Source organism: Sitophilus oryzae, unplaced genomic scaffold, assembly GCF_002938485.1.
Source record: "Sitophilus oryzae breed Bouriz unplaced genomic scaffold, Soryzae_2.0 scaffold_1390_pilon_pilon, whole genome shotgun sequence".
Taxonomy (NCBI): Eukaryota; Metazoa; Arthropoda; class Insecta; order Coleoptera; family Curculionidae; genus Sitophilus; species Sitophilus oryzae.
Window position 1 is genome coordinate 44,178 of NW_022146049.1, and position 27,635 is coordinate 71,812.

Below are 27,635 nucleotides of genomic sequence, written 5' to 3' on the forward strand. Positions count from 1 at the left end.
CAAGGCAACGAATAAGCCGATGAGCCAGCTAGGCAAGGATCGGCATCCTATCTTGGTCCAGAGCCAAGATATAATATATAGTACTGAAATACCTAAATGTAAGGGCTCCGTAGTCGTGCAGTAAAGCTCTGGATCAGGGAAACGCAGAATGTCCACTGGAGAAACAGGGGTTACGTATTAAGCAAAAACCGCAAAAGAACTGCCACTGCTTAGCAGGAATAAAGTGCGGGTCACAACAGGCCTCTCGACAGGACACATGACTGTCAAGTGATACCTGAACAAGCTCAACCTGTACTAAAAAAAGTCTTTGCTGCAGACTCTACGATAAAGATCCTAATACAGCGGAGCATATGTCACTGCGAGGCTCTGGATCGCAAGCGACACTTTTTATTTGGGAAAGCTAGGCTAGAACCGGAGGAACTATGATCCCATCCTATCAAGGACCTGCATAAGTTAGTGCAGGGCACAGAGATAGGAGAATGGGTACAGATATAGAAAGGGGACAAGCACAACAGGTCTTACAGGTCGCAGTGTTTCAGGCAAAGAACGGCCACTTATTGAAAAAAAAAAACAATATAGTCCAATCTAAGATCTCCGTTATATTATAATATTTAAAGATTTAAACATTGTGACGCGACGGCAAGATTCCTGTAACGCCCGATCCCCGCAGTGATCCAGCAGGCCGTTAGATAACGCCTGCGACGTACGCACGATAACGTGCGCAATCAATTACGTCCGACGTGAAGTTGGCGGCGACGCAACGGCCAGGCACGCGGCGCATCGCGGCCAACTTCGCCCCGAACGAGGCTCGACGGACCAGTCGTCAACATGATGTGGCACATCGCGTAGCGGCGACCAATAATTTTAAGTTTTTTTCGTATTAATGCCGATCCTCGTCGGCACAAACCAAATATTATGTAATGTACACGTCGAAAAGTACACGAACCGTTCGCCGTTTTCGTCTCGGACCGCAAACCAAGTACAAAACAACCATCGCTAACAAAATCCAAACCCGTTCTCGGTTATTAATTCGAAACGACCAAATAAATAACGTATCTCGCTTTTATCGGAAAATTCACTCAAAGGCTGTGTTACACATCGTATAGTTTTAACGGTAAGCAGTATCCGTTGCGAAACATGCACGATATGTGTGAAAACATGGACCGTGTGACTTGCGATACTTTGACGTGCCGTAAGACGCAAAAGCCACTTGTTCCTCTCTGTTTTTGAACGTGGTTTTTGGCGCCAAGCCTGCCCCCTCGTATATCCTATCGATTTTATCAAAGCAACAGTGTATCGGCTTCGTGGACACAATTAGGACCTCATTTCCTGTTTTCCTCTGTATTTATAATTGCTTTTTTACCGTCTACATCTTCTTCCACCAATAATTTAAGGAAAAAGCCAAACGCACGCGATGTTTCGATAAAATCTTCCAATCCTTCATCATAAAAATATTCGCTTCCTTTCTACTGTCCTGAAAATAAAATGAGGATTCCAAAAAGTTCCATTCCTCTAAACAAACAATAACAGAATGTTTAGAAAATAAAGAGCTATTTTCAACCAGTCCCGTTACAAATGCAATATCCGTAAAAAATTACACCAGTGCAAAAATGAAAAATGTTATCCCCAGTGAACAAAACACCGGTCTCGTATTTATTTTATGCAGTGTGCGCCTGTTGAAAATGTGAAGGAAACAGTGATATCGACTGTAAATTGAGACGACATGAATCATTATTATGGTAATCTGTCTCAACTTTACAAGCATGTATCGAAATATATTCAATAATTAATTCTCGTTCTCAGGATCTCGCTGTTTTAAAAACGACCTGTCACGTGGTATGTAGCTTCTTTGTATGTAATTCTAGGTTAATTCATTCATAATTGCCAGCGACATTGACGACGGTGTGCGTCAATAAAAAGAAGAAACGTTTACCTGTTACCGTCCATTCACAGAGAGCAATATTAGTAATAAAGAAGAAAACAGCAGAATTTCCATTATTTTTCTGGATATATTATTTTGAAAAACATTAAAAGAAGAATTATACATAATGAAAGTATGAATGAAACCAGATTATTTGGAAAAAATGTAAATAATAACAGGAGGATGAAGGATTTTAAAAAATAAATTTTGTATAATCCAATGACTTTTGATATAACTATTGTGCAATAGCATAATATCAAATGCAATTTTTCGCATTTTAATGATAAACAGAATTGTGTTACTTCATATTTACACATTAAATACTTCATAGTCACTTATAGTCTAACTGGGCCAAACCAAACCCCTGAAAATATTTGAAAAACCCCTATCTTTTTTTGGTTCTAAACAGTTCAAGATTTAGGTAGCTCCAGGTAGAATTAATATTTCTTCATTACAACCTACCACTTCAACTAGAATTCTACCTGAACCTTCTCTGATTCAAATAAAAGGAAATCCCTTTATAGAAGGATGTGTCCCAAAAGCGTTCTTGAAACCTATTATTATTTTAATCCCTTAGAGTAAGAAAACATGACGAAAACATTTCTGGGAAGCTTATTGATACTGTTTCATAATTATTAACAAGATTATCTTAGTGAAAAAGACTTTCCTCCATCAATTACTATGTAACTGGGTAATGTTTTCTTAAATCATCCCGTATATTCCTCATTTCTGGTATAGTCGATGCCTTCAATCCAAAATACCGAGCTTCTGATTTGATTTTGAATGAAAAATATTCATTTATACTCCAGATATTCATTCATTCATTCATATTATATCCTCTGATTCAAGTTCTTCTTATTTGATATAATATTATGTTTGAGGTCATCAAACTTCTTCAAAAAACTAAAATTATATTGATAATATATAGATAACTAATCTCCTGTAATCGTATGTACAGTACATTAGGGCCCAGTTGTTCATACACGGTTCACGGAGAATTCAGATTTAAACCAAGTTTAAAATTTTAATAAATTGTTGAACTTAGTTCAAAAATTAGGTATTTGACGATTGAAATTGAGTAAGGCTTTTTGGAGGCTTAAACTGGGCTTTTAACCAATAATTATCTTATTATTCATACTACAAGAGAAATATACCACAATTATATTGCAGGGTTCACAGTTTTTCATAGTTCATAATATGAACTCGGGTTTAAACTATGTTTGTGTAAACGAGCCTAAAAAATGTATCAAAACAACGAGCTTCTTCATATGATCGTGTTAATTTTTGTTCAATGTTTACTAATCAATCAATTACTAACGTTAGAAATCAATTTTACAAATGATATGAATACAGTACCACATCTTATCAACTCAATATGATGAAACCGATTATAGGAAATATATTTTATAAATTTTCTGAACCACATTAATAACAAGTTCAAGATTAAATAATACAGGAATACTTAAAATTACCAATTTAGGTATAATTTATACCCGAAAATTTAAGACTACCTTACTTCACCAGTAATTTTCTGAAAAGAAAATAATACATCACTTACGTAAATCGGAAAACAATGAACAGTCTCAGATTGTTTGAATTAGCAAAGCTACATGTTTGCTTTTGTGTCCATCAGGTATAGGTTGCATTAAACAGAAACGTGTTTAACAAGATGGGAAAATCCTCATTATTTTAATTTATTAACTTTAATAACTTTGTATAAATCAAGCTTATAAATAATGTGAAATAAGAGCTTTTATATGTTAATATTCACTTAAAAATAACTATACTTATTTAAATTATTCAATCTATCTCTCTATTTAGTTAAAAAAGATAAAATCTTCATAATATGACAAAATACACAGTAGATTAAATTTACAAAAAAAAAAAACGGCGATGAAATGAAAATCGCTGTCATTTTATATGTAAATCATCGATCGTCATTTCCCAGCCAACTGGACGCCGTTTTTTTTTCATCATACGGTACTTTATAGTAAATAAGTTGAGGTCAACCTTTGCGAAAATATGGTGAAATCCCTCAAACCGTTGCAAGTTAGAAAATTCTTTGATATAAAATAAACCTAATTGCCGATTTAATCAACTTAAAAATTAATGAATGATGAAATAATTCCAGAAAGTAAAAATTAACGGTTTGTTAATTTTGACATCATGTATGGTAAACGCTTTGACTCCAAGAGAAAATTCTTATGCAGTTGATACAAATGTGTTTTGTAGAACAGGACAAATGATTTTCACCATTTAGAATACTATTATAATCTTTAAAATTGGTTAATATTTTATTATTTAATCTTCAGCGAGCAATTTTTTCGCAATACTATTAATTTTTGATAAGTACATGAGTAAGACATATTTTGTTCAAAACTTTTTTTTCGGAAATAGATCGTCAGTCAAGTTTTATTGCGTATAATCAAAAATGCCATACCCTGTCAAATGTCATAGTTATTGGTATATACTCCATTTTTTTAAATGTGACGCCCTGTATATTAGATAGTACATTTTTTTCTAACTTTTCTGTTTAGAGATCTTTGTATCTTCTGATTTACTTTTTATACACCCTGTATTATTTGGATACCAATTAAACTTTCAGAAACGTAATCTAGGAAGATTTTTAAAATTTGGAATAACTAAACTGGAATTTAAATCTCCTGCTGGGGATTCAGGCTGCATTTATTTATTTACTTAAAAAATTATTTATTATTTAATTCCTGACACTGTCATTCATTTTGTATTACGAGTTTTTGGTTTAAATGATTTGTGTTGTGATATTTTATCACAACAGTTTCTAATTTTTAATTTTTTTTTTTCAATTTCTAAATTTTTTATTGCATCAAAACCGATTTTTGTGAGGGTTTGAAGTCAAAAAAAATTTAAAAAATAAATAATTTGCCAAAATTAGACGAGACCATCAATAATTAACTGGTCTATTTTTGGTACGAAGATATCCAATCATTTCATGATCATGTACTTAAAACGGTACCAAGCTTAAAATAGATGAACGAACTAGGGAAAAATAAGCAATTTCATTTCAAATGAAAAAAAAATACGTCTGGCTGGAAAATTTACTATGTAATAATACGCACACCGGCGTATATCGACTTCAAGGCCATTTCAATCAATATATTCCTGTAACAAATAATTGTTGTTATCTGGGTTATTTGTATTTCACAGTTGAAACTACTCGAGTGAAATCAACGTGTAACTCCAATTTGTTGTTAAATCATGTTCGAATACAAAAAATATGCTAAATACAAACAATCCAAAACACAAAAAAGTGCAAAACGACATATAAATCAACAAAGTATATATCAAGAAATTAATATCGATATATGATTTCTAATTGTGAATCAACTTAAACGACTTCATTATAAAGAGAAATTCTAATTACAGCTATAACTCATTTGAGAATTCAATACCTACCATTATTAATGGCAGAATTGATTTATTGGATATTTTTTGACCTGTAGATAGTGAAAAATATCTTTAGGTAGCTATACCATAAAGACTAACCTTATGAAATGTCTCAGGAATGGCCTTTTATTATTTCTGTATATTCAAGAATAAACTTATTAAACGGAACAAGATATATTACTATACTATTAAATAACTAATTGTTACTAACTTAAAAAGTTTTATTATCCAGTGTGCATTGTGATAAATAAAAATCCTATGGGAAATTACATTACAATTCTTAACCGTCAGTCAATGTTTGCTTGATTGTAAAATTTCTGATTGTACCATATAACATGTACCGTATGATCGAAAAAAAACGGCGTCCAGTTGGCTGGGAAATGAACATCGATGACATTTCCCATATAAATTTACATATAAAATGACAGCGATCTTCATTCCATAGCCATCGCTGACGCCTTTTTTTTCTCGATCATACGGTATTTTTTTAGTTGATATCTAATATACCATCCTGGACACTTCATCTGCGTGGTCTGTATTTTAATTTTTAATGCACGCGACAGAGATAAATATAAATGACCGGTTGACAGACAGAGAGACAAAAGTTGTGTGTAGAGAAAAATATACTATTTTAAAAACTTTCATGTAGAAAATTCAAAATGAAGATAATATTATCTATGCTTCAGTTACAGCTGTAGTAAAATAAAGTAACTAAATGTAAAAAAAGTTCCAACCCTAGATGCAACATTTTTCACAAACGTTTGTTTGTGCGGTTTGAAATTCTGATGCAAAATCCGACAATACCGCGAAGAAATGTATGAACAACCCAACTTTTATCTCTTTTTAATACATTTGATTTTCCAATAATAAAATGTAACATAATTCGAGCGAAATTGTGTTTTTCTTATTTATTATTTAAATCAAAACTCAAATTTTACTAAAATTTTTCAAAAGACCTTTAAAGATAAAAGTGCCAGTCTTTTTTTAAAATGTATTTGTATGTTTTTAATGCTTTGAGATTTACTATTAAAAGAATTTAAAATTAATTTATTATCTTATCTTTATAACATATAGATTATAAACGTGGCATTTATATGAAACTCATAATAATACTGTATTAACAAAAAAAACATTAAAATTATTTTATATGTAACATATTTTCTATTTATATTAGATATATTGTTAAGAGAATATACATTGAAATATTTGGCCACAAAATACTTTTATGTAATTGTGGAAAAGGTTTATTATGGAAATTTAAATAAAAAAATACTGACATAGGATTTCTGTTCAAAATACTGATAACACTTCATCTTATCAGCGATATAAGATATAGTTCAAATCAAATAAACTTTTAATCACGTGATTAAGCTTGACCGGTACAGTGTTGCCCACTTTTAAATATTTTCTTTTAATCACTGTAATTTAGAAAACAAAAATTAATTATAAATATATAAACAGTTATTATTTACATCAACAAACCAAAAAAAACCCTCTTTGACAGCACTTATGGGACGTAAAGGGCCATTACTACCGTTCTCTCGTTCAAAATATTCTAATAAGGTTGCGATGAGTTTATTAAAACCAAACTATTAAGCTACCTTGTACACTTCGCAAAAAAGAGGTTCTAAAAAGAGCAATGTTCGACTGCAAGGTCTGTCAGTACAGTCAGCACAATTCATGTAAACTAAAAACTTGTAATACAAAACTAAAGCCTCAAAACGAATGACAATGTCAAAAAATAAATAAATAAATGTGGCAACTTGACACTTTTTACAGCAAAGCTACCACCTGAATCCCTAGTGGGAAATTTAAATTCCAGTTGGTCAGCCCGGCGCCGATTATGTATATTGTTGGCAACAATGCATTTAAAAATCGCGCCCTCGATTACGTAACTAAAAGTTTAATTGGTATCCCTTATATTAGAATCTTTATACAAAATAACACCCACTACAGCTTTGACAGTTTTTGCTTATCACGTCTGCTGTAAATTTTGGCGATCGTTCTACTACATATAAACTTTTTGGCCTGTTTTTTACCTGGTCTATCCTGGTGAATTTGTCCAACTAATTCATAGTTTTCCATAAGAATTATTTATTTTAACGCTTTCTTGACTATTTATTAAACTTTATGATCCAATTTTATGTACGACATTAGTTAATGTTATTTATTTCCTTTTTAATAGTACCAAATTAAATGTAAGACTGAAAAATCCGTTACAATAACTTTCTAAAATTTCGCAAAACACAAAACAAATTTTGATGTTTTTTTTAATGGATTTATCAACTAACTGCTGATATCGATGTGAGCCTCTCATACACTCTAAAGATATACAGGGTGGTCCGAACTGTATTCCGGAAACTTTGGCAGCATATTCTGCAGATAAAAATAAGTAAAAAAAGTTCGTATAAGTGTATGACCTAAAATGCTTAGTTTCAGAGATACAGGGTGTAGAAGTTTAATTTTTATTTCGATTTTTTCCAAATAATTTCTGAAGTAACGTCAATATTTGGATTAAAATTGGTGTCTTGAAGTTTTTTGACATGAGAAATTTGATTTTGATATCAATATGACTCCTACTGGTAGAGGGCGCCACCTACATATGTTTTAACTGTTTTGAAGCGTAATAACTTTTTGTCCGTACCTGTATAAAACTACAGAGGGAAAAAATATACATCTCTGCGACTTTTTACGCCAAAAATATCTCTTTATAAAAATCGCTACGAGCAGCCATTCTCAAGATATTTAGAATGGAAATAGTCAATACATGTCATTATTGACGAAAAATAAACACGTTGAGTAGATAGTTATTTCACTGAAATAATAAATTTGGGAAATTTTTACTTTTTTAAATTAATTATAAATTTTTCAAAAAAAAATGATGATAAAACAGTTTCTGTTGATCTTTTGGCACAAAAACTTTCAAATTTATGATCTCAGTATAATAACTATTTAGTCAAAATGTTTAATATATGTCAATGATGACAGGTATTGATAATTTCGATTCCACATATGTCGAAAACCAATACTCGTAGCGATTTTTACCAAGATACATTTTTTACGTAAAAAACGTCGTAAATGTATATTTTTTTACTCAGTAGTTTTATACAGGTACGGACGAAAAGTTATTAGTCTTCAAACCAGTTAAAAAAATATGTAGGTGGCGCCCTCTACTAGTATGAGTCATATTGACATCAAAATCAAATTTCTCATGTCAAAAAACTCCCAGACACCAATTTTCATTCAAATATTGACGTTACTTCAGAAATTATTTCGAAATAAAAATGAAACTTCTACACCCTGTATCTCCGAAAGTAAGCATTTTAGAACATACATTTATATGAACTTTTTTACTTATTTTTATCTGCAGAATGCAGAATATGCCGCCGAAGTTATACAGTTCGGACCACCTTGTGTATTATGGATTTCAAATAAATAATAACAATGTTTTTCGAAAAACATACTCTTAAATAATTACAGAAATTGTCAAAAAAAAATCAAATTGAAAGCCTCAAATTGTTACAAGCCGTTTCCTGCTTGGTATTCTGCAAAATTTTCGTGGTGTTGATTCAATTTGAAACTTAGTTTCGAACAAGCATTAAATTAAACACTGTCCAAATAGACATTGAATAAGCTACTAAAAGTATATTACTTTCCTGCTTAAAATAAGAATTCAAAAGAGAAATTGAGAAATTCTAAAAAAAAATATCTTTCAAATTTTATATGCTTAATTTTTAAATATTACGGGATTTAACTATCATGTTTTTAAATTCGTTCATAAAAGTTAATTTTGTTGATTAAATTAATTTTCACTGTTTAAATTATTTTAATTGAAATAATAAAATCCTTAGAGACTGGAAGGTTATTTATTGAAAAATTACTTGTGAAAAATATGTAACTTTCTCAATGTTATAAGCTCGGATATAACTAGTTTTAATTTATTTTTAATATTTTATACCACATTTTCTTAATGTAGTTGTTTATTATTTAGAATGTATTTATTATTGTATTTATCATCATCGTCATAATCAACTTTAAATGTTTTAAAAATTTATTTCGTGAAATTTAAAATTATATAAATATCCCATACTAAAATATGTTAATAAAAAGTTCGTAGGCAGTTCTTTTAGTTTCAAAGTAAAAGAATTTTTCCAATTTTTTTATCTCAAAAACTGCGACTTTGACTGATTTTAATGTTATTACAAATTCTGTTGCAAATATTATTCCTAATCTTAAATTGAAAACCGCCTTTCGCTAGCTACTGTAATTTTGGAGTTACTATTTTTTAAATTTTTAACCCCCTCCCATACCCCCTTACCAACCCCCCACCCCCACCAAAAACTAATGGCCAGATTCTCGGGTGCCACAGTATTTTTGTACCGAATTTGGTTAAAATCGGTTTAGCGCTTTTTGAGTTATCATGTTACAGACGGACAGACAGACAGACACCATGAAAATATTTTGTATTTAGGTCATTTATGATCCAAATAACTCAATTTGGGTGAAATTAAAAACTTTTTTTCTGCCGATTTTTTTTGATAGCCTACCATACCTATTGGTATGGTTGGTAAAAATACCGGACTAAATAAAAATTATTTTATAAATTATGATCATGATTAACTCACACGAGATCAAAATATCAACTAGATTTGAATACTTAATCAAAAGAAATATCACGTGACATCTAGATTAATTTAAGTTTGTACAGGGTGTACCAAATTACAGCATCAACATTGGGATCTCGGAAACTAGAAGATATACGAGGTCAGTTAAACGGAGGAAAAATTGGCGCAAATCCCGATTGCACTTATTTGTAAAAATCATATTAATGGCATTTTCCATAAGAATTCATGTGTTAGAGAGAGACAGGTAATTAACCAGAAAATCATTAATAGGAATTTTTCGAATGTGTTATTCATAATTGTCAAAATCCGTAATAGTAAATCCAAGACCGTATTTAGGAAAAAAAAGAAAGTTGATGATGGTAACTCAAAGACGAAACGTCAGTTTGAAGATCTGATAACTCGATCTTACTGAACAAAACATAGCTATGAGAATGTAAAATTTATTTTGTTCTGTAGAATCATAACAGTCATAAAAAATAAAAATGAAATCAAACAACAAAAAATAAAAAATAAAAAAAATAATATTCGATTTTTTCTAAAAATCTTTGGAAGTATTCGGAATTTTTAACTTTTAAGGTAGCATTTTTTCAGTTTCTAAGATCCCGAATGATTACAGTCGAATTTAGGAGACCATGTTACTGTGTAAATTAACTTTTTTTAAGCTGATTATATCCTTGGCACGTCGACCTATACGAAACAACAAAAACAACCGAAACCACAATTATTTCAATAACGCCGCTTCATCGAACCCAATATTAATTAGAACAATATCCGACAAAATAGGGTAACAAAGTTGTTTACTTTAACGTACAGCTCTAAATATTATCACGGTTACGAAGATTACACACTTATCACCGAATGGTTAAACATTTGTCACTGAGAGGTAAAAATATTCATATACATAAATATGTGTTTTGTCGGAAGCTAAAGACAACAAAACTTTTGAGAAAAACAGCCATTATGTCTATCGAAACCAACTATAATTCGTTTCATGTAACATTTTACATTATTCCAATATAGTACAAGTAAAAACGTAGTGCAACTTAAATTAAATAGCCTATAGATTTAATGTATTTAATTCAATTTTTAGTTAATTTCAGCCGCACGCCTCTGAATATATTATGAATGAAACCGGCCATGTTTTTAGAAAACTGCGTTCCCCTTACCATTACCCCGTTGTTTCAGATCCATTTGTAAGACGTAATGTAGGTTTACCACATGTAGGAACACACATGCCCACTACCAGGAAATATTATGATACGCAGTGTTACATCATGACATATGCAAAAAAAATTAAATTTGATTTCTTCTATAGTATTAGCACAGATCATGCAGATTATAAACTTATCGTCAAAAGCATTGTTTTTCGTGGTTCCAATTTTCGGAGTCGCGCACTATTTAGGTTACTAGTTTGCGCACAAGCACGCCCACTTATGGCCTTTAAAATTGTGCACAGCGCCTGACCGGCCATGTGACCGGCCCAGTTATTACGCTGTTTAAACGGGAGTTTATTTTTGCGCACAAGAAAATTTACTCGTTTGTTCATCCTCATAAAAAAAACAATTTTCGTACCATGAATTAGGGACAAGATTTTTATCTGTATACTTATAGGATACCTAATCTGTGGTATTAGTTTCATTGAGACTATTTCTATTTATTTCGTCACAAAACTATCTGTTTTAACTTTATGTCCATCGTGATACGAAAAGTAAAATTATAGTTTAGAATACAATGACAATAAAATTGCACTCTTGTGCCACTAATTTGCTTAAATGGTTTATATGGAATTAAAGTATTGAATTAATAAATTCCAGAATCATCATCATCATTTTCAGCTTATTCAACCATTCCTAATTATGGTGTAGCCTCCCTCACATACTCTCTTTGTAATTGGGCCTATTGTGGTCTATTGTTGGCTATGCGGACCCAAGATATCCCTGCTAATTTGCTAATATCATGGTCTTATCTCAGATTTGGTCTTTTTCTAAGTCTCTTAATTCCTCGTGGATACTTTGGGGGATTTTGGGGATTTGATTCTGTTGATGACATCTATTACATGGGTCTTTTGTCGTATCCACCCTATTCTTTGATGCTCTTTTCTGTTTAGTTCGTAAAATTTGTAAAGAAATTAATGTATTTGTACTTATTTTTAATTCCCTGATTTTAAAATGTTGAATATTAATGCTAAAATGTTAGCATAGAAAGTTAACTAACTAAAAATTAATAACTGATGCTCAGAACAACTTGTAAAATAATATATCCTATATCTCTGCTTATTATACACAAATAGTATTTCTTGTGATTAATTCTAACCTAATTAACTTGATTTAATAAAAAAAAATGAATTACTTGTTATACAAAACGTCAAGAAACCCATGATGCAAATATTAATGAAACGTAAAACCACAAAACCGAATACGTACAAGTTGCCCAACATATAAAAATAGTTCATATTTCCAATTTGGAAAAAATAATGCCGTGAGTCATTGGGCTTTGCAATATGTAAAAGTGATAAGCACATTGGCACTATAGATTAATTAATTTGTTAAATGTTAATATCTGTAGACTTTGTGAGTGTTTTTTTTTTCGTAATAATTATCCTACTTTCTACAACAACATTAAAATATTAAAAACAAAAGCTTCTACATAGTTAAACAAGATAATTTATATAAGAGCAATAAATTAAAGTGAAGTACTAGAATTCTCAACATTTTTATCGAAACTGAATAAATTAAATAATTTAATTTACGTAAAACTTCCTTTTTAGGGTTCCGTACCCAAAGGGTAAAAACGGGAACCCTATTACTAAGACTTCGCTGGCCGTCCATCCGTCCGTCTGTCACAAAGGTCTATCTTATGAACCGTTATAGCTAGACAATTGAAATTTTCACAGATAATATACCTATTAGCACGAGAGCTAGCAACGTCGGAAAAACAAGTATTTTAAGACGTCTGGCTCTTTGATATATCTTTTACTATGCTCTCTAGAACAGCATGCGGCCCGTCTGGCTGCCGGTAAACGTTGCGTTCTCTACTGCGCATTGAAAGAAGATCCTATATTTTTATTAGTCCTTTAAATTCTAGTATTGAATATTAATCGAACATGTCTTCATGGCGCAGTGCGTAGAGTTTCCGACCACGAACTGATGATTCAGAGTTCGAATCCGGGTCTTTGACCTGACCCGGAGTCGAACTCTGAATTATAGGACTAAATTAATAAAAAAATATAGGATCTTCTTTCGATGCGCAGTAGTGAACGCAACGGGTATCGGCAGCCAAACGGGCCGCATGCTGTTCCAGAGAGCATAGTAAGAGATATTTCAAAGAGCCAGACGTCTTAAAATACTTTCTCGAAAACGTTGCTAGCTCTTAGACTATATGTTGCCGCTATAAGAACAAATACTAAAAACAGGATTAAATAAATGTTTATATATAAAAAAGTACTTTCACTAAACAATATCTTTTAAGTAAGAATTTTACATAGAATCTTTCAAGTCCCCGGTGGCCGCGTGGTTAAAGCGTTAGGACTTTACGCTGCTATGACGTTGGAGCCGTAGTAAGGCAGGTTCGAATGTTCGAATCCTAGTCAAGGCGACTTTTTTTAATCGTTTTTTTTAATTTTTACTTATTTTTACATATTTATTTTTACTTTTTACATATTTATTATTGATTAATACAATTTTTAGTAATGTGTTTCTACATTTTTTTTAAATTACTTATACGCGCATTCAAAATTTCAGCTAAATCGAAAAAAAGTTTATAATAATATAGTGTCTAATGGTGTATAGATAATGAATGGTACGGAACCCTTCGTGCGCGAGTCCGACTCGTACTTGACCAATTTTTGTTACTATTTCCTATTTATACGTTTTCATATGACAGATAAGAAAAGTATAATCTAGAAAATTAATTTCAGAAACTCATCATATTGTCGGTGATGGTGTGTTTTTCCTAAATATAGGGTGAGTCTTAAATAAGTGAAAATATTTTTAGGGATAGTATATTTATTTACGATTCCAGAAACACGATTATGAGGTTTTTTCGCAAAAAAAAAAGATTTTTTTTTAGTTTTTAGCTGAACACCATAAACTCTTGATAATACGGCAACATAGGTAATAGATTAAATTTACAATAAAGAAAACCCAGAAAAGATCCAGTGGTTTTCAAACTTTAAGCAAAGAACCATTTTTTTTGGAAATTTTCAAAGTAAAATATATCGGTTATTTTCAGGGTTGGAAAAAATCATGATTTTTAAAAAAAAATCAAAAAAATCAGATTTCTTTGATTTTAATAGAAAACATTATTTAAATCGGATTTCCAAATAATTTGGACTTAATTCCAATTCAATAACAATCAATACTGACAACATTAACAGTTCTACGGCGCGTGTCATTTTCCCAGACATCGGTCACCAATATATTCTGCAAAAAAAGTCGCTCGCTTCAGATCAAAAGGATTTTTTTTGAAATGCCACCAGAGTATTAATTTTTGTCATTTCAACGCCTAGGCATAAAAGTAAAGCACTTTTACGCCTAAGCACAAAAGTACAAAAATATATTATTAAACTGATATTAAGCGTCAATTTCAACGAGTGTACAAATTGTTACTCGATTACTTATAAGGCATTACTTTTTATATTATTTGCAACGTTTGAAATTGATTAAAAAATTATTTGTAATGTTTAATTTGTAAAAATATAGTATATTCTACTCGGAGCAAAAATACTTTTGTGCCTCCCTGTTTACGTTAGTCCGTCAAACGTACAACCTCGTCAAAAAAAGTATAATTTTTACTCCTTACATAATACACTATTGTTCGGAAATAGTTTTATCTATTGTCTATTGTCAAAGTGTAAAATAAAAAGATATAAAACAGAACGATTTGAAGATATAGTCTAACATCAAAAGAACCTTTTTCTGCACTAGAGGATGCGAATGAAATGTATTCGAGCAGCATTTTTTTGTCACTTGTAGGTATATAAATTTCAAAATAAATCACTGCCCTTTAGAAGTCTAATGGATTCACACGAAATTACTTCAAAAATCGGTCCAACATTTTAATTGATAAATAGATATGTAGTAGGTCTATGTGTTATACAAATCATTTTTTATATAGTTTTATAACATTTACAATTTTTTTCGATTTATTAAACGTATTTATACCTTACAATAGCAAGTGTAACATTTTATTTAACGAATAGATATAGGGTATATATGTATGTTATAGAAATATTTTTTATAGTTTCTAGGACACATTTTTATAACTTTTGCAGTTATTTTTCGATTTATTGTAAAGTTTTAAAAAAGTTGATTTTTTGATTTAAATCACATGATTAAAATTAAAAAAATCACTTGATTTAAATCACGATTTAAATCATGATTTAAATCATTTGATTTAAATCATGCCAACCCTGGTTATTTTGGACTTATTTGAAAAACGGTAAAGAGAAAATATGTTTCTTTTATCGAGGTCTATCAGACCTGAAAATATTTGGACTTATTTAAGACTCTACCTATATTAAATTTAAGTACTGAATGTGTGAAAAAATTGCATACAAATTGTCTGAAAGCACTTATTTTAAATGATTTTTTATATCAAAATTGCTGTCCAAACATTTTAAAAGATTTTAGTTTAATTTAAGCTTTTGATTCTTTAATAATTTATATTCGGATACAGAATTATTTCCATAAAATTACTTATTGTGATTAAATGAAACACATATTCATATGTCTTATCAATAATTCGTTAAAAATAAGACCAAAAGAGACAGTAAACAAATATTTTTACAGTATTATAGAAACAATATTTAATAATAAATATTACGATGTTTAAAAAAATAATTGTTATAACAATAAGGCCAATGAAACATTATGCCTTGGCACATGCAAATAATCAATAAACAAAAGCAAGCGTGTAAAAATTCATTCATGCCTCACTTTTATTTATTCCATATACCGTACCCTCAAAAAGTTTAATGACCATACAGGGTTTGACTTTGACAGTTAAAACAAATCCAACGCAATTGTTTATCTGTCATCATACAAAGCACACTTGACTCTAAAAGATTGTGATCATGTTGTTCATCTTCCTAAATTTAAATTTAACGTAGCAAACTAATTATGAAATAATATTGATCACAGACTGATAAAGTGACTGCATAAATACAAGCAGTAGGTACTTAAAAAATATTTATGTTTATTTTTTGGGGGGCGTGTGATAGAAACCCGAGCTGATGTCCATTTAACTACTCAAATTTCCTGTGATAGATTAATTTTAAATTAACACCCATTAAAATCTAAAAGGTACAAATTTTCAACATGATGTATAAGAGTATCAACCACATTCATCTATGTCGAGAATCTCTTCAAACTGAATATTTTAATAATATTTTATAACAATAAATAAGCTCCAACACAAAATAATATAATATTATAAATATGTCAAAAATTTAACTTTTTTTCTGTAGTAAGTTATACTTCAGTAAATGATATAGTTACTGATTTTGAGGAGCCTCATATTTGAAATATGAAAATATGTCATATTTAATATCAAAATAATTTATTTAAAAAAAAAGTGCAACAAAATCTGAATAATAATTTTCATCAAAAAATCACTATTCAGTAACGGTGTAAACCCCAGATTTTAATCTGATTTGCTCAAAATTTTGTATCACTGGATTCAACCATAATCAGAAGATAAAAAGGTTTATTAATTTGTGTTCATGCAACTCGTCTGGAAGAAAAAACATATTTAGGTGAAGAATAAAATAGAATTCGGCTAGACCCCATAGTCTCTAAAACACCCCATACATCAAGGAAAATCAAAAAAGTTTTAATCATAGATAAAAGAAACAACTTTAGATTGGAAAGTGCCCATAAGGACAAATAATGTAAATACTATTTGGCGCTATTTTTAAAACGGTCACTCTCCAAAGCTTTTGATAATTTCGGAGCGGTTTGGCTTTTTCCGGAATTATGTCGCCAAATATTATTTATTCAAATTTATTATTATTTTCTTCTAATTTTTTAAATAAAATACAGTATGTTGCATATAAGAAACTTTATTTTATATAAGGACACGTACGAAATACTTATGAAACATTGGAAACCGACGTTATGCCACGATCCACGATGTTTTTTCGCACAGTTCACACAGCTTATTAAGTTTTTTTGCCACTTTTTCACAATTATCACGGGTTTGAGTAAATAAAATTTAAATTAAACTCACAAGATAGCAGTGATTACTTTGGAAATTGACGCTTTAAACACTTTTCGGTATTTTTTCAATATGGGCCGCTTAAATTTTGAAAGCCTTTATAATTTTTGAAGATTCTGACTTTGACAAGAGAAAATTATTTCTGTTCTTGTTCGGTGGTTGTTCTTAGTAACCGCTATAGCAGCGCCCTACAACGTATGAGCTCAAAAACAATAATAAGTTTTGAGAGTACTCCAATGTAAACTTGTGTCCTTTATCTATGGTTTTAACGCTTTTGGCACAAAACTTTTGAATCTAAATAGAAGTAACTTAAAATGTGCCAAAATGAAGACAAAGGTCACTATTTCAAAAAGGGAAATGATGTAAAAGTACAACATAGCACTTTTAATGTGAGCGTACAGCACAATTCTGCAAGAGACTTCTGCACCTTGAAATGACAATAAGTCTTTAAAAGCTTAGAATAACTAGACAACATAAATGACGAGAGGTTCATAATATAAATTCAATAATAATTTCAGAATGTTAAATGGCAATGCTAAAACTGAAGTTCGACATTAGTTGAAAGTTTATTTCAGACTTTAACTGACAATATAGTTATAAAAAATCAATCTTAAAAGATATGTTAATTTTTCAATGTTAGATTTCGTGAAAATTCGTTAATTAAGATAGATACAATTTAGTCGTTTCATCCATACAAAGTTTATCTATGGTTTCATCCAATAAGAACTATTTAAATAAAAGGTAAATAACATGCCGAAAAATAAAAGCAATTCGTCTAAAATTAGGACAGAAGTAGGCAATTAAAAAAATATAGCTTGCTGTTACCACGTCCCCTAATACTAAAAACAAAAACGATAACCCTCTATCTCTTTTCATTGTCCAATCGATAGAGACAACGCCGTCTTTACTGTTTTGACGATTTTTATGTAGTAGAAAGGCCAGCTAATAACAGAAGATAACACGACAGACAACACGTCGCGTTGAAGACTTATAAATAGGCCAATTTCAATTAAGACATCTGGTAAAAAAATGTAATTAGACAGAAACCCGTTTTGTTGTAAGGATCATAAATTTCCGAAAAAACGATGAGACATAATCGATATAGTTAGTTGTTTTTAGTGTCTTTGGATATTTTAATAATGCAATTTATTACAGAAACACCAAGAGTTGTAACAGAAATGACATTTAATATGTCATTGTTTTTTATACCTAATTATCAGCCAGTTATAGGTCAATACTTTTAGTTTATCATGTATAATCTGTCTAGTGATGGAATATATGACTTTGAGAGAAGGCATTTTAAAAAATACACATAGTACAATCTAGGAACTTGTCACTATTGCAAATCATGATAAAAGCTAAAAGATAAAATTTAATTTAAAAAAAAATAAGAAAATTTAATAGCAGTAAACTCGCTATGTTACATGGACAGAAACTTCCCAAATCATTGACTAATTAATCTATAAATAAAAAAACGTAACAAAATCTTCTTCTGTCTATTTTATCACTAAATATTTATAAGACAAATCAAAATTTAAAAATCATGAAATGTAAATAAATATATTGGTACTCATTACTTCATTTCTGAATTTATTACTTTTATTTATGGATAAATGAAATAATTTCGTATGCAGCTATTAAACTAAATATACCCAGCATAAGCGTTGAGAAAAAATTCTGGGTATTCATTTGATCGGGTATTTTTAACATCACATCTGTGTTTTCTTGAATCCCGTCAAAAAAAATCTATGACAATTTTGTTTGTTTCACGTTGCATTTATTAATGAAATAAAATAAATTGGAGCAAAACTGAACAAACAATTCCCCAGGATAAATGCTATAGATTAAATAACTTAGATTTATATTTTATATTAGATACAATATTTCATGAATATAAGTAAATATATCGAAAAAAGTCCTCTCATAAGAAATAATAGTTCATACATTATTTCACCTTACTGATGATACACCATAAAAGTTCTAATAATTATTTCATAAACTGAAAAGACTAATTGAAAAACTAACTAACTACTAATTAAAAAAAAAAAATTATTAGTTATAAAAAATTGGTCAAGTGCGAGTCGGACTCGCTCACGAAGGGTTCCGTACCATTCATTATCTATATAACTTTAGGCACTATATTATTATAAACTTTTTTTTCGATTTAGCTGAAATTTTGAATGCGCGTATAAGTAATTTTAAAAAAATAAAGAAACACATTACTGAAAATTGTATTAATCAATAATAAATATGTAAAAAGTAAAAATAAATATGTAAAAATATGTAAAAAAAACGATTAAAAAAAGTTGCCGTGACTAGGATTCGAACCTGCCTTACTACGGCTCCAACGTCATAGCAGCCTAAAGTCCTAACGCTTTAACCACGCGGCCACCGAGGACTTGAAAGATTCTATGTAAAATTCTTACTTAAAAGATAATGTTTAGTGCAAGTACTTTTTTATTTATAAACATTTATTTAATTCTGTTTTTAGTATTTGTTCTTATAGCGGCAACATAGATACATTATCTGTAAAAATTTCAACTGTCTAGCTATAACGGTTCATAAGATAGTGACAGACGGACGGACGGACTGACATTCCCCTTTTTACTCTTTGGGTACGAAGCCCTAAAAATGACGCAAAAAATTACAACCAAACTGTGATATGACTAAAATCACAACCCATATACGACAAAATAATGGAATAAATATACTAGATATCATTGTTTCACATTTTCAACAGACACACAAAAAAACGTAATGTAATATTGAAGCCTCCTGCAGAACTAGTCAAATTAAAAACAAAAGCAGAAAATATGTCAAAAAATAAACCATGGGCAGTTGTCATCTCTGACCAAAAATTGAAGAATAATTCTTTCTAATATAAACTTACCGGCAGAAAAAAACGGCCACTAAAAATTAGTCCCAATTACAAAGTTGGATTTCTCATTATATTTTGATGATTTTTTTTAAATTGTAAATTAATTCCTTCTTAATGGATGCTACGTCAGAAACTTTTATTCCGAATTTATTTTGAGCATTATACAGGGCACAACAATAAGACGAAGTTTTTTGCCCGAACTTTGTAACACCCTGTAGGGTGCAGCAGCTGTAGTAGCTATTGCTAAATCAAATCACAATGTAGCCTCATCTTTTGTGAGCATTTTATTTTTTTAATCACGACATTATCTCTCTTTTTATTGAAGATACGCTGCTTTAAAACAAACGTCTCGGAAAAATGCTTCGGAGGCAGAAAGTTTTATGTATATATAATCAAGGCGACATAGGTAAAAACGGATTTATAAGTATTTGCAATATGACAACAACGGTTGTCAAATTAAAAAATGCCATTATCTGTGACGAATGTTGCTCGTATTGTGGCTTTAATTGAGGATGGCCGAAGTCAACGTTATGTGTCCGATACTCTTGGCATACCTCGAACAACAGTCCAGGATGCCTGGAATCGGTATATGGAAAGGAGAAATTTCACCAGGCGAGTGGGTTCCGGAAGAAAACGAAATTGTCATGAATACTTTACGAAACCGTAGAATTACAGCGTTTCAGAATCAACATCTGCTACAAGCCGTGCTTAGAACTCAAGTCAGTGAGAGAACAATCCAACGAAGATTAAAAGAAAACAGCTTGTCTGCAAGGAGGCCTGCCACAGGACCCCAGCTACTTCCAAGACATCGTTGAGCACGTCTTCAGTTTGCACGTTTACATGTAAATTGGTTTGGTCGCGGTTTTGCCTGCAAAGCATTTTTTCCGAGACGTTCGTTTTAAAGCAGCGTATCTCCAATACAAACAGAAATAATGTCGTGATTAAAAAAAAATGCTCACAAAAGATGAGGCTACAATGTGATTTGATTTAGCAATAGCTACTACAGCTGCTGCACCCTACAGGGTGTCCCAAAGTTCGAGCAAAAAATTTCGTCTTATTGTTGTGCCCTGTATATGCTTAAAATAAATTCGGAATAAAAATTGGTGACGTAGCATCCGTTAAGAAGGAATTAATTTACAATTTAAAAAAAATCATCAAAATCTAATGAGTGGTTCGCGAGAAATCCAACTCTGAAATTGGGACTAGTTTTTAGTGGCCGGTTTTTTTTTGGCCGGTGAGTGTATTTTTAGTTAAGCTGCAAAATATAAAAAAAAACGTGTCATTTTGATTTTAGAAATGGAACCTGTAGCATCAGAATTCGAAGAGCTGATGGTATGCGGTTGCTGCAAGCAGAAGTTCAACGATACAGATCTGAGCCCGAAATTGCTCTCCTGCAAACACTACTTTTGTCTGCAGTGTACGCGCACCAGCCTCGTCAAGGGCCAGGAACTGTACTGTGTGTACTGCTGGAAGCGGACGGAGCTGGGCGATATGGGACCGGAATCGCTGCCTACCTACACGCCGGTTTTATGTTTAGCCAAGAACTTTTCGCAACTAAGTCTCGGAATGAAACCGCCGGAAAAGGCTCCGGTACAGCCAAAAGTATGTACACCAACATTATCACTGATATTTCATCATTTTCTAATAGCAAATAAAAATAATAAACACTCTGATACAAAAATACGCAACTGAGACATTTTTGATCAAATTTCAAATGTTATATTTTTGTTATTTTTAGCCCTACTTTCATAATTTTTTTTAGCAAGCTGTATATAATTATATCACCTTTTATTCGTAAACTCTAGTATTTGGTATATTGTACAGGGTTAATCGAGGGGTTGTTTTTTTTTACCCTAACTTTAAAACACCCTGTGCAATAATTTCGTCTGAAATTTTCCTAAGATATATATGAGATTTTGGATTATGTCAATACATGCCTTGGTTAATTTTTAAGAGCGAAATGAGCTTGCCACCAACAATTTGCAATTTTTTGAATTATCATTTCTTTTTTGAAGTTATTTTTCAATGTGACAAGGCGGCTTTGGTGATTATTGTGAACTACATACTACTATGAAGTGCCCAACATGTTCAACGTTTGGCAAATGCTTGGCAGGAGGGTAAGAGGTCGCGAAGAGGTACCAGCTTCATTAAATGAACGTCAATTGGTCCTTAAAGAAGAATGGGAAAACATAACGCAATATGATATATGCAGCCTCAATGACAGTATGAACGGACGTATACAGGCAGTTATAGTATTAGGGTATTTTTTACAATTTTTTTTTCTGTTTATATACTTGAGTATTACAGATGTTTTCTTTAATATCGTTAGTTCTGTTATCGTTTTTAATGTTTATTAAAACCCGGACTGTATCGTTAGTCTTTAACGTTTTTTTTAAATTTAGTATAGAATATCAATGCAGTGTAATTATGATGTTACGACAATAGTCACCAAATTCATCTCGTCATATTAAAAATTTACATCAAAAAGTAATGATAATTAAAAAAAGCAAATTGATCGTTATCGGTTCATTTCGCTCTTAAAAATTAACCAAAGCATGTATTGACATGAATCAAAAAATAAAATGGTCAGTCATAGTACTGACCGTAAAATTATATTTTAGGAATATTTACAGACGAAATGATTGCACAAAGCATTTTAAAGTTAAGGTAAAAAAACGACCCCTCGATTAACACTGTATAATATGCCAAACAATAAAGTTTATAAAAAGCTGGGTTAACGAATTAAAGTTGATATAATTATATACAGCTTGCTAAAAAAATCATGAAAATAGGGCTAAAAATAACACTTTAAATTTGACCAAAAATGTCTCCGTTGCTTTTTTTCTGAGTGTATTTGTGAAAATTATCCTCAAATATATTACTGATCGGTAATGGAATACGATTTAATTTCAGGTGTGCTCGGAGAACTGTCACACCCACGCCATGCCGCTGGTGCTGTGGTGCCACACCTGTTGCGCGCCTGTGTGCCGCGCTTGCGCCTCTACTGCCGAACACGTCAACCACAAGGTAAAGTCGCAAGCCGAGGCCAAGGAGCAACTGGTGGCGGAGATGCAGATCGACCTGGCCTCGATGAACAAGATGCTGTCCGAGATTCAAAGACTGGCCATGCAGCAGCGCGAGTTCCTGCTGAAGATCCTGGAGGCGTGCGTCACGTTGAAAACGCACGTGGAGGCCGACCTTACGAACAACGCGTCCCACTTCGAAATCGGCGAGACGCGCGACCTTCTCGCCAAGCTACGACTGAACCTGTCCATGGCGGAGAGCCTGAGCGACGTGCACGGCATTTACTCGAGCGTGAACGTGGAGAAGCAACGCCTGCAGATGCGCTATCACGAGATGTATTTGCAGTGTCAGCTGGATGACTTGATTCGAAACTCGTCGATGGTGTTTGACTTTCAGCTGTTGAAGCAGGCGCTGAGCAGTATCCATAATGGCGAGGGTGCCTTTTCCGGAAATTCGCGCGTTCTACCTCCCTCTCAACAAAACCCAATATTATTTCTCGCCAATTACTGCATGTCGCAGCTGTACTCGCGACACGTGCTGGCCAAACAGCCGACGAACGGCATGTTGGACTATCACAATCATAACCACGCTCTGAACCACAACCAAAACGTCGTACCTCCAATCAACTACCTCGGTCATGCCCACAATGCCCAGCCAATGATAGCTACACCTAAGAATATTTACCAGGATAACAATTTGATGATGCAGCCCATGGTACCGTCGCCGCAGATTCGGAATCCGTCGAGCATGTGTCCGCTTTATTACTTCAACGTCGAGGTGAACGGGACTCAGATGGGGCGAATTGTGATAGAAGTTCGAGCGGACGTAGCGCCGAAGATGGCCAAGAACTTCGGAGTTTTGACCACTGGGGAGGCGGGTATGGGGTACAAAGGCTGTCAGATATTCCAGTGTTGGGAGGGAGAGAGTGTGATAACGGGTGATTTTGAACTGAACAACGGACGAGGCGGTAGGTCCATCTTCGAGGAGTCTTACTTCCTGCCCGACGACACCAAACTTGTGGCTTCACGCGGAACGGTCGGTATGCGCCGAACCCAAAAACGACACGACAACCTGGGCATGGTGGGCTCGCAGTTCCGCATCATACTACAGGAAATGAGGGGATTCACCGGCATTTTCGGCTACGTCGTAGAAGGCCTGGAACTGGTGGAGAAGATCAGCACGTACGGAGACACCGCGGGCAAGCCCACCAAAAACATACTGATAGCTAAATGCGGCAAGCTGCAGTAGTAGCTAGGTTTAGTATAGGCTCGTAGCGCTAGATTTCGTAGGTGTGACAATAACGACAGTACATAATCAAAGCATCGTTCTGGTTTCTTTTTTATACGGTTAACGAAAAAATTGAAGAGCGCATGATAAGACACGCGGGCAAAACGTATTTTCGCTAAAATGTTTTGTAGTGTCCGAAGACGAACAAGTCGAATTTTTCCAATTACCGATGTTTTTTAGAACCATATACGGTCTCGAACTAAAACCATAACTTTGGATGCATGCAAGTGCAAAATAATGCAACATATAGGGTGACTCTTAAATTAGTGCAAATATGGTGCATTGGCACTTTTTTTTATTTTTTAATTAAAAAACATAATATCTTCATAATATGGTAAAGTAGGTAGTAGATTAAATTTGCAAGAAAGAAAACATCCAGAATGGTTCTCAAAATTTAAGCGAAAAATGTTTTTTTTTTAATTTTTAAAGTAAAATATCTCGGTTATTTTGGACTTTGAAAAACGGTAAGAAGAAAATATCTATGTCTCTTTTATCGAGGTCTACCAGTCCTGAAAATATTGGCACTTATTTAAGGCTCACCCTGTATAAAATAAAATAAATCGAGAGATGAGTTAGAAGCAAGAAGAATAAATAAACAATGAAAACAAGTTAGCTGTTGTCTTAATCCGAGTATAGTATTCTTTATATAGTTTTTTTTGTATAGGTGTCACTGCGCAGTAGGTCAGTAAGGTTCTGTAATAATTCTGCGCAGCTCAGATTAACACAGCATCTGTTGCATCGATTTTAACACTTGTGTATGCCAAACCTTTTTCTCGCACAGTCTTTACATTAAACATCGGTAATAAATCACTATAATAAACCGTCGATGTAGTTTTAAGAAAACAAAAAAAAATCTATTCGGTGTAATCATAAAACTCTAGCTTATAAAATATTTGAAGAAAAAAAAAATAGATGTTTATATATGTGTAGCTTCAAAGAAACATCCGAGCGCGATGATCTAATATGTCTAAGCTTACAAAACGAATTTCGAAATATACCTATATTTTCGTATTATATGATAAATATCGAAAGAGCATATTATTAATTATGGAGCGATATTTTCTATTGTTGTCGATATTTTTTAGCTTCTCAACGTTAGATTTATAAATATAGTCTTTGTTACGTTAGGATTACGGGGATCGAATGTTAAAGATATCAGAGTTTAAACGAGGAGCGCGGTAACGAATAAGAAAAAATTATCCCGGACGAATTTATTTATTATTGAAAGCGAAGCGATGATAGAGAGAGAGAGAGAGAGAGAGAAGAATTCCACTTAACGAACGTTTAGAAACGTAGATTTTCATTTTATAAAAATGCTTCCTAATTTTATATTTATTACTATATATTATAGTGAGTTTAATTTACTGTACCTTATAGCATTAGTTCCAGTGCAATAGTTACTTTGCACTATAAATGGTATAGTTTTATAGGTTATGTCGTACTCTTAAGTTCAACTTGTACGTTAATACATTACTTAAGCCCCTTTTACATTTGTCACTTTTTTTCAAGGCCGCCAATGTCAAACTTTTGAGGTTATGTTAGCTGAGTTTATTTCCTCCTACATTACATTTGAAAGTGCAATTAGAAAAATATAGAGTTTTCGTTTTAGACATATTTTTGAGATAAGTTCATCGAGGTATTGAACATAATTGACTAGTGTAAAATGGGCTTTAGACCTAAATTTGTATACGTCTGTTCTAAAACATTATATTCCAACCGCTGGATCATAAAACCGCTAATGTATTAACTTGCAAATAAGATTACATTAACCAAAGTCTTATGTAAAAAACATGTAGTACAACAAATTGTAAAAACGATGGGAAAGTATGTAGAAAACAGAGGCCTAATATTAAGGAAAAAGCGTTAAATAATATATTTAATATATTTATTTAAACCGAGAGCGCAATGTTGTAACAGAACAGCACTATGTGGCTTTATAAAAATAAATCTGGTAATATCATCAAAGCTGTTTTTAGCCTTCTTCACTAACTGTCGACCTCAACTAACAATTCCGAAACAACGAGTTTATTCGTGTTATCATTATCCCGACGTGCATATCATCTTCTTCAAAATTCTCCCAAACCTTCAGAAAATATTCTTTTGTGCCTTACGATTTAATTTCTAGGACGCGAAATTTGCTAGACTTATCATCCGGTTGTAAAAAAATTGTATCTGACCAACGTGAACAAACACAAAACCAAAAATCATGAACGAAAATAGTACAAAAGGCATAGGACTGAGAGAATACAAAAATAAATAAATAGAAGACTATAGTTTTGGTATACTAAATTCAGGATAAAATTATTTGTTTCAGCCAAAGTTCGCTGCTAGTATCTAAGCAAATGTAACATTTAAATGTAGATAGTTGATGTTGATGTGTCCAATTTTTTGTTTTGTGTCAAAATAAAATAAATATAATTGAGGTACATCCACTGGTCTTGTTTTTAATATTATATTATATGAAGATTTAATTTTAAATCAATTAAAATCTATCTAGTGTACATCAGACGTGTTTTTAGTATAGCTAAATTTTGAAGTATCAAAATCAAAATATATGACTATATTTTTAATGTGAAAAAACACCTAGTTAAAAATCTACTAATTAAAATTTGTGGTGGTTCTTTATTTAAACAAAAATTTTCAAAACTAACAAAAATAATGTACTTATAAACCACCCCAAATCACATCCACAAAAACCCTACTGATAACAAAATTTTAGTATTTCTAGATTAATTTTCAATAAATACATTATCAAATTGCTGGTAAACCTATTACTAAAAAAAACCAGATTAATTTGCTTTCAAGTGTTGAAAAAGAAAATTTATCTGAAACGCTTCAAAAATAAATCCATTTTGGATTAATGTTATATTTTTAAAAGCAAAATTTATTGCTAAATAGTGTTCAAAAATCAAAGTATTTAATTTAAAAAATACATTTTACTCTGAAAGTAAATTTGAAGCAATTCCTGCTACAGTACAGTCACCTAAAAAATAACCAACGGAAAATATGATATGGAGTTATTTTGGAACAGTGGATCACCTCCTACAAAATACTCATCATATTCACATCTGTGTTTAATCTTAATTCATCATATAACCGTCCCAAGTTAAAAAAGATATTATATTAAGACATATTTTTCTTCTATAAACAAAAAATTATTAAGCATTTCAGTTTGCATTTATCTGCATTTAGTAAATAACTATACATATATAATTACCTTTAAATATCAGCCAGTATGGACAGAAAATACAGGGTTGTT

The 27,635-nt window shown here is 31.8% G+C and overlaps 2 protein-coding genes across 2 annotated transcripts in view; one reads left to right on the plus strand and one right to left on the minus strand.

Moving 5' to 3' along the window:
• LOC115875601 (nuclear protein localization protein 4 homolog) overlaps positions 1-27,635 on the minus strand; it is a 46,416-nt gene that overhangs the window by 6,021 nt on the left and 12,760 nt on the right. The window lies entirely within an intron of this gene.
• LOC115875602 lies at positions 728-26,804 on the plus strand. Its single transcript, XM_030891099.1, has 3 exons — positions 728-1,114; positions 21,360-21,667; positions 22,979-26,804. The coding sequence occupies exons 2-3, from the start codon at positions 21,362-21,364 to the stop codon at positions 24,335-24,337; spliced, it is 1,665 nt and encodes a 554-aa protein (XP_030746959.1). The 5' UTR covers positions 728-1,114; positions 21,360-21,361; the 3' UTR covers positions 24,338-26,804.

Excerpts from the sequence above, each read along its gene's own strand:
- LOC115875602 (XM_030891099.1), top strand. The coding sequence starts at position 21,362 with ATGGAACCTGTAGCATCAGAATTCGAAGAGCTGATGGTATGCGGTTGC. Across the intron at positions 21,668-22,978 it reads AGGCTCCGGTACAGCCAAAA|GTGTGCTCGGAGAACTGTCA; the intron begins GTATGTACACCA and ends ATTTAATTTCAG.